At 45.4% G+C, this 8,162-nt stretch overlaps 1 protein-coding gene across 2 annotated transcripts in view; it reads left to right on the forward strand.

Annotated features, from left to right (window-relative positions):
* The window catches only part of tle5 (TLE family member 5, transcriptional modulator), a 20,603-nt gene extending 16,408 nt beyond the window's left edge, over positions 1 to 4,195 (forward strand). The window contains exons 5-7 of one of the 2 annotated variants that reach the window (XM_030784845.1): positions 2,856 to 2,918; positions 3,456 to 3,530; positions 3,968 to 4,195. In XM_030784845.1, coding sequence (XP_030640705.1) covers positions 2,856 to 2,918; positions 3,456 to 3,530; positions 3,968 to 4,195 — 366 coding nt within the window. The remainder of the gene's footprint in view (positions 1 to 2,855; positions 2,919 to 3,455; positions 3,531 to 3,967) is intronic. The other variant, XM_030784846.1, reaches the window with a different exon arrangement.
* The last annotated feature ends 3,967 nt before the right edge of the window (positions 4,196 to 8,162 follow it).

Here is an 8,162-nt window from a genome sequence, read left to right on the forward strand (position 1 = left end):
TTGGTAGCATTTCGTAGTGTGACTGATTTTACTAATTGCATTAGTCCTGTTCAAAGTTAGAGGTGCGCTATTTGACAGATTCCCCCACTCCACCTACCTAAGCCGTCCAATGGGGAGACCTGAGGTCAACCGAGCCCCGCCCCCTCCCTATCTCATACTTCTGAGTAGGAGACTTTCCCAGGCAGTAGCCTGCCCAGCTCACAAACTAGAATTGGGGGCGCCCGCTCCGACAAGGTGAACTGACCCGCGCGGCGACACGATATCGCCGACGTGACACGCAAATGGACGATAGAAAACCAATTGCGAAAATGTCACCGGTCTGAATATTTTTTTTTATTGTGCGAGCGCCCCCGCCCCCCCGCCGCACTGGGCGGCTGCTCATGTCGGCCATGCCTAAATTCACCCCTGTTCCCACTTGCTTTATTTAATAGCGATATACAGTACTGCGCCTGTCAGTCCCACACCATCCTCACGTTGGTCCTCTGCTCGTATGTGGTGTGGACTGTGTCCAGACCTTGGAAGTAGCAGTAGTCTCCTTTTTTTCAAAAATCTCGTCCCATCTACCATGACCAGTTCCTAGCACTCACCCAGATCCCAGCATGACGTCACACAAGGTTCGCAGTAGGAACAGGTACCACAGGTGTCGCTGAAGTGCGTCGACAGGGCAAGTACCCGGATGACCTTTCGCACAAGCACTGTCCGGAGTGTTCGACCCAGCCCGTGAGCTTTTTCAGACGGCCCAACAGAGTCTGAACTTAGTTTAAATGTCCAGTGAGAGAGATTACCTCGCTGACAAAATATTGAGGGGCTCATACCTGGGGGGTATTCCAAAAAGCGGGTTTAGTGAAAACTCTGAGTTAGTTAACTCAGAACAAGTAGTAAACCTCCTAATAGAAGAGCCCTATGGCTTTGTTTTGAGAGTGAAGCCATGGGGCTCTTCTATTAGGTTTACTACGTACTCTGAGTTAACTAACTGTTGAGTTTTTTTTAAATCCGCTTTCTGGAATAACCCCAGGCAGAAGCGGTGGAAGGGGTTGACTCCTGACTGAAAATGCTGATGTGACTGATTAGCAGTGGAAATTTTCAGCTTTTTTTTTGTTTGTTTTTTGGACAGAGGGTTAAATGTAACATGTGATATTCAGATTTTATTTTTGTTTGTGTGGTTTTGGGAAATCCTATTTTAACATTAATGTGATTTTGTGCATCTCTTTTCATAATTTCATTGGTTAGTCTCTCTCTCTCTCTCTCTCTCTCTATGCTGTTTTCTCTCAGCATTTTCCCACAGTGTACAGGAGTCAGACTGTGATGCAGGGGATTATGGGTACAGTAGAACAAGGTTGCTGTTATTGCCTCCCTCTTGTGGGCTTTTTTTTGCTCTCTCTCTCTCTCTCTCTCTTTCTCTCCCTCTCTCTCTCTCTCTCTCTCTCTCTCCCTTTCCCTGCACACCACCCCCCCATGGCTGTAACAAGCTTTTTTAGTAGTCAGATAAATCAGGCTGTCCTGACATGCACTGACCTTATATGCGTGTGGATATGTGTATTGTAGTGTGTAAGTCTGTAACTATGTACCTGTTTGCATCTATGTACAACATGCATACAACCTTGCATATGTTTAGTGAGCATTTGCGTGCGTGTGTGCATGCTTGCTCCCAAAAGTGTGTGTGCGTGTGTGTGTGCGTGTGCGTGTGCGTGTGTGTGCGTGCGTGTGCGTGTGTGCGTGCGTGTGCATGTGTGTATGTGTGTGTGTGTGCGTGCGTGTGTGGGTGTGCGTGTGTGTGAGTGTGCGTGTGTGTACGTGTGTACGTGTGTGTGCGTGTGTGTGCGTGTTGCGTGTGTACGTGTGTGTGTGTGTGTGTGTGTGTGTGTGTGAGTGCCAGTATTACAGTGTGTTGTTGCAGTGAGAGAGCCCAGTATTACAGTGTGTTGTTGCAGTGAGAGAGCCCAGTATTACAGTGTGTTGTTGCAGTGAGAGAGGCCAGTATTACAGTGTGTTGTTGCAGTGAGAGAGGCCAGTATTACAGTGTGTTGTTGCAGTGAGAGAGGCCAGTATTACAGTGTGTTGTTGCAGTGAGAGAGCCCAGTATTACAGTGTGTTGTTGCAGTGAGAGAGCCCAGTATTACAGTGTGTTGTTGCAGTGAGAGAGCCCAGTATTACAGTGTGTTGTTGCAGTGAGAGAGCCCAGTATTACAGTGTGTTGTTGCAGTGAGAGAGCCCAGTATTACAGTGTGTTGTTGCAGTGAGAGAGCCCAGTATTACAGTGTGTTGTTGCAGTGAGAGAGGCCAGTATTACAGTGTGTTGTTGCAGTGAGAGAGCCCAGTATTACAGTGTGTTGTTGCAGTGAGAGAGGCCAGTATTACAGTGTGTTGTTGCAGTGAGAGAGCCCAGTATTACAGTGTGTTGTTGCAGTGAGAGAGCCCAGTATTACAGTGTGTTGTTGCAGTGAGAGAGCCCAGTATTACAGTGTGTTGTTGCATTGTTGCCCAGTTTTGCCCTCAGACTGAGTTTTTGTCATTTTGACACTTTGAGTGGGTTTGGTCCTCAGGCGACTGGAATGATTCTCTGACTCTGATGGCTTACAAAACAACCAAGAGCTCTCTCACTCTGTGTGTGTGTGTGTGTGTGTGTGTGTGTGTTTTGAAAGTCTGAGTTTTCAAAAATGTGTCGAAGGTATGCATGAGTGTGTTTAATGATTGAGTTTCCATAAGAGAGTGTTTGTGTGTGTGTGTGTGTGTGTGTGTGTGTGTGTGTGTGTGTGTGTGTGTGTGTGTGTGAAGGTGTGCATGATTTTTTTTCATGATAGAGTTTTTGAACTGTATGTGTGTGTGTGTGTCTCTCTCTCTCTTTCTCTTTGTAGGCTGAGATTGTGAAGAGATTAAATGGAATATGTGCTCAAGTCCTGCCCTACCTGTCACAAGAGGTATCAACACACACACACACACACACACACACACACACTCACACATACCCTTCACACAAGTATCAACATGCCTACACACGCAAATTCATGTAAACACACACTAGCACTCTCTCTCTCTCTCTCTCTCACACATACCCTACTATTTCCCACACGCTATCTCTAAGAGTTGCACCTGATGTGATGTGGGCTGAGTCAGTTTGTGAGGGTTTTTGAATTACAATAGCAGGTAATTAAAGTTGTTTGATTAAAAACGGTTGTGTTGCATTAATGAACTTTCTCTCGTCAGAACGGCGAGAGAGTGAAAATGAAATTGATTAACTTAAGAAAAGACAGAGAGTGAATGGGGCATCTGTGAATGAGTTGCATTAATGAGTTGATTAACGTGTAGGGATATTACTTATTTTCTCTGTCTGTGTGTATGTGCGCGCGCGTGCATGTGTATGTGTGTGCGTGTGTTTGCGTGTGTTTGTGTGTGTTTCTGTGTGCACGTGTGTGTGTGTGTGTGTGTGTGTGTGTGTGTGTGTGTGTGTGTTTCAGCACCAGCAGCAGGTCCTGAGTGCTATAGACAGAGCTAAACAAGTCACTCCTCCAGAGATGAACTCCATCATTCGGGTAGGCACACAGACTGAGTGCAGAGGAGCGTGTGTGTGTGTGTGTGTGTGTGTGTGTGTGTGTGCACTACTGTTTAAGTGTAGAAATGTATGTTTCTCTGTCTTCGCGTGTGTGTGTGTCCTTGTTGAACATATTCATGTCTCTGTCTGTCTCTCAGTCAGTAAGTGCATGTTTGTGTGTTTCTGCATTTGGTTCATACTGGTTGAGCGTGTGTGAGTTTTAGAGAAAGACAGAGAGAGAAAGAGGGAGACACTGAAGAAGAGAGAGAAGAGGTCTTTTTGAGCAGAATTAGAGAACATGTATTTTTAAACCGGGAACACGGCGTGTTAGTTTTAGTCTGTGTGTGTGTGTGTGTGTGTGTGTGTGTGTGTGTGTGTGTGTGTGTGTGTGTGTGGGTGAGTTTCTCTCGGTCTAAACTGGTTCCCACTCCTGTGCAGCAGCAGCTCCAGGCTCACCAGCTCTCCCAGTTACAGGGTCTAGCCCTGCCCATGACGGCCCTGCCCCTGGGCCTGACCCAGCCCACGCTGCCGGCCGTCACCTCCACGCCCGGCCTCTTCTCGCTCTCCAGCATCCTGGCCTCGCAGGCCCAGCTCGCCAAGGAGGACAAGAACGCCCGCGAGGGAGGCGACAGCCACCGCGAGGAGGACGGGGACAAATCTGATTAGACACCAACCCCCCCCCACCCCCCGACCCCCCCCCCATTTTGACTCATCCTTCTTTTGTCTTTTCTTTTTCTTTTTCTTTGGTTCCCCTTCTTCATCTCGCCTTTTACCGCTGTGTCTTCCTCCTCTTCCTCACCATCTCGCTCCTCTTCCTCTCCGACAGCTGCATTCAGGGTTCCGTCCGTGTTCTTAATCCTTATGAGTGTGCGAGTTTTTTTGTTTTTAAATATGCACCAAATTTGGTTTTAAATGTCGTTATTGTTGTTGTTTTTCATTTTTTTTGTAAACAGCAATTTGTTTGTCTTTTTTTTTTGTTTTGTTTTGTTTTGTTTCTGTATAAAGAATCTCTTTCGTGTGACTCTTCTGTTCTGAGGCCCTGCCTTCGTTACCGGATCGTAACAGCTCCACCGGTTTATTTTTCTCCTTCTCATCTTTTTTTTTTGTTTCGTTTTGTTTTGTTTTAATAGTTCATTGTCTTTCTCCAGCTCTCCAGTGTCTCCCCCTCTGTAGTCACACTCCCGCGTCGAGAATCCCAGACGTCATGTCTGCTTCAGACCGAAGGTTATCACACCGCACGGGCGAGAGAAAGAACTTCATCTTACAGATTAGATCTGCATACACACTCACTCTGGTTTCTGAAGGATCTGCCCAAAGGTCTGGATTCCTCTGCTTTGCGTGGAAATCCGTCGGACTTTGTCACCCTGTCTCAGCCAGAGAGCTTTAGCTTAGCTGCCGAGATGCTAACGGAGCAGTAGTCTAGAATGAAAGGAGAGAACACTGTTTGGTGGGGGTGGGGGGCAAAAGAAAAGAAACGATGTATGAATCTTTAAATAGTTGCATCATTATTGTCTGCTTGATGAAAAAAAAATGTATTCAGATGTTATTTGAATTAGAGATTTTCTTTTTCTTTTTTTTCTTTTTTAATGTATCAATCGTTTTATTGGAGACATAAAAAGCACCTTCTGGAAAAGAAAAAAAAAAACCCTTTATATGCTGTATCTACCTACAAGATTTGTTTTAGCACTGAGAGAGAGAAAGAAAAAAGTGTTTCAAAAACAAAACTACTAAAATTAAGATTTGGTGACGTCTTTGCCCTCCCAGGTTGTGTGTGTATCATAGAGTACTGCTCTAGTATCAGTTGATGACCATCCCAACCCTAATAAACAGAGCAACTGTAGGCCAGGTTAGCTGATTCTAGATCAGTCAGACACATGATATGTTGGAGTACTGTAAACGGAGACTCACAGAGCAACGGAACGAGACAGGATCTTCTGTGAAAACATGTTCTCCTCCTCACTGACGTGAGGCCATGCCACCTGAGGGCGCCGTTTGCTTTTATGGCCAGTCGGGGGCAGTACGCTTACACACGCTTAACCCAGAGAGTTCACTTTTGATGCTCATGCAGTGGTCTGTTCTGTTTTTCAAACCTTCCCCTCTGCCAGACATTACAGAACTCTGACATCAAAAAAAAAAAACACAACCAATCAGAGGATTAAAGAGAAGTTTAGCTCTGCAAGTCACATTTATCCGGTTAACACAGGTCTAAGAGATCGGCGGAACCAGATATCCCAGAACTGCGTTTTGTCCCCGAGCGCAGATTCTGGGGAGACTTCCAAAATCGACGACAACGGAATAGAGTCACGCTTGTTGAAGACTCCTTATGTCATAGTCACCGCAAAATACTGAGAAACCCCCTCAAACATATATTAGTCGGGAGTTTTAGATCCGTTGTGATTCTAAGCAGTGGACGTATGGTGTAGACTGCATGATGTTGGATTAACTAGGTCGGACTGTGGTTTTAGTGATGAGTTGGACAGAACCGGGGGGGGGGGGGGGGGGGGGGGGGGTTTGAGGTTTCTGTTTGAGACGGTTCTGTGAGACAGGAGGCTGTGCTAGGATTGACCCTGTCTGTGTCCAAGTGACTCTTGTGATTAGAGGAGTCATCGATTTCCTTCAGCGTTGATAAAATCCCTGAAGCTTCACTAAGGGGCTTAAAACTCTCCTTACAATTCCAAGCTCCACAGAGCAGGCCGAGAAGGGAGAGTATAAAAAAAAAAAAAAAGGAATTGGAGGTCTGTGATGTCACAGAGGATGTTTCAGAATGTTCAGGTTTCGTCTGGACCGTTCCCACGGCAGCAAATCCTTCTTATAGAATCTTAGAAGGTCCTTTCCTCCAGTTGTTATGGTAACTGTTATAACCCCAATATTACCACTGTCCTATGGCTGCAGGTAGAAAAGAAAAACCAGGTGGGTTGTTAGCTGTCCGGACTCAGATGCTACCATTAAAGAGCAGTGAATTTAGTTATGTTAGGGGCCGAATGTCGGTGTTCCCTCATGCAAAAGTCGTAGAGTTGAGGGAAATTCATGCCTGTTATACCTTATCTAAATTCCTGATTAGTGATGGTACTGTGCACAGTGACATAACAAAACAAAGAGAGTATACAGAATCTAAAATATTTTGGTTTTGTTTTTGTTGTTTTAATGATACAAAGTGATCTGATTTGGACTACATCTTGTGCAGATTTGTTTGTGATATGGTGTGATGTTTAATGAATGGAATCATTTTCTTGTTGTTTTTTGGTTTTGGGAGGGGTGGGGGGGGGGGTGAGGTGGCGGCTGTACCAACAGAGAGAGCTTCAGAACTCTGTGTAAATAACTAGAGAAAAATGTCCCGAGCGTTTGAAGGGGTATGGCAACGTTATCGTGTGTGTGTAAAAAAAAAAGCTTCGCTAAACAGTGTTTGGATTTGAGATGTCGGCCGGTAGTGAGGACACGCAGGAGGAGTGTATGCTGGTTAAGTCAGTGACCCGATAGCCCGAATGCAGACGTGTTTTTACTCTCCGTGGTTACCACGTTCCACACGGCAGCAATGCCGAGTCGTGTCTGCTACATCCAGTTCACACTGACTCCAGATTCAGCTCCTGTCTCGTAAACCAAGAGACGGTTCTAGAAGATTCTCTCTCTCTCTCTCTCTCTCTCTGAATTGTCTATAGCGAATGCACTTAAACATTAGATGAAAAAAAAAAAGGTCTTGTAATCTAGTACACAGAGAGACAGCAGCCTCTGATACAGACGGTCTTGTCTTGTCGTTTGAGGGCAAGTGTGTGTGTGTGTGTGTGTGTGTGTGTGTGTGTGTGTGTGTGTGTGTGTGCGTGTCTGTGCATGCGTGTACGCGTGTGTGTGTGTGTGTGTGTGTGTGTGTATGTGTGTGTGTGTGTGTGTGCGTGTGTTTGCGAGCATAGAGGTTTACATAGATCAGAAGCTTTACGTCAGTGTCGGTGCATACGTGTCTGTGCTGAATGACTCTTGTATTTCTAAAAAAAAAAAAAAATCCTTACCTGGCACTGGAAGACACACAGTTATTACCACCCCCCTCCTCCTCTGCTTCTCCCTGTCTCTTCCCTCTCTCCCTCTCTCTCTCGCTCTCTCTCTCTCTCTCCCTCTCCGAATCTGTCTCTCTCTCAGACTGCACTCTCATGCCCCCACTGACTGCTCTCTTTGTCCCCCCCCCCTCCCTCTCCCTCCCTCTCTCTGCCTCCCTCCCTCTCTCTCTCTCTCCCTCTCTCTAACTGCGCTCTCTCATTGCTTGACCTTTACTTGGCCATAGTGTGGAGCATGGTAAGCATTTGAAGCTTTGTAAAGGTAATTTTTTTAAAAAACCTCTAATTTTGTGTATATTGTACAACCTAAAGTGCATACTTTGGCAGATAAACAATATTGTCTTATAAAATAGCTTCATTAAAATGAAAGGATGAAATATTAAAAAAGAAAAAAAAAAAACATTTACTATAGATAAATGGAAATGTCTGCAGTAAGGAAAAGCTTCCGGTGCCTTACCAATAAAACCAATCAACCAATCAACACAGAGAATGACGTGTCTTTTTTTCATAAGCACAAGTAAAAACCAGTCAACACAGAAAATGACGTGTCTTTTTTTCATAAGCACAAGTAAAAACCAGTCAACACAGAG

Source organism: Chanos chanos, chromosome 9 (assembly GCF_902362185.1).
Source record: "Chanos chanos chromosome 9, fChaCha1.1, whole genome shotgun sequence".
Lineage (NCBI taxonomy): Eukaryota > Metazoa > Chordata > Actinopteri > Gonorynchiformes > Chanidae > Chanos > Chanos chanos.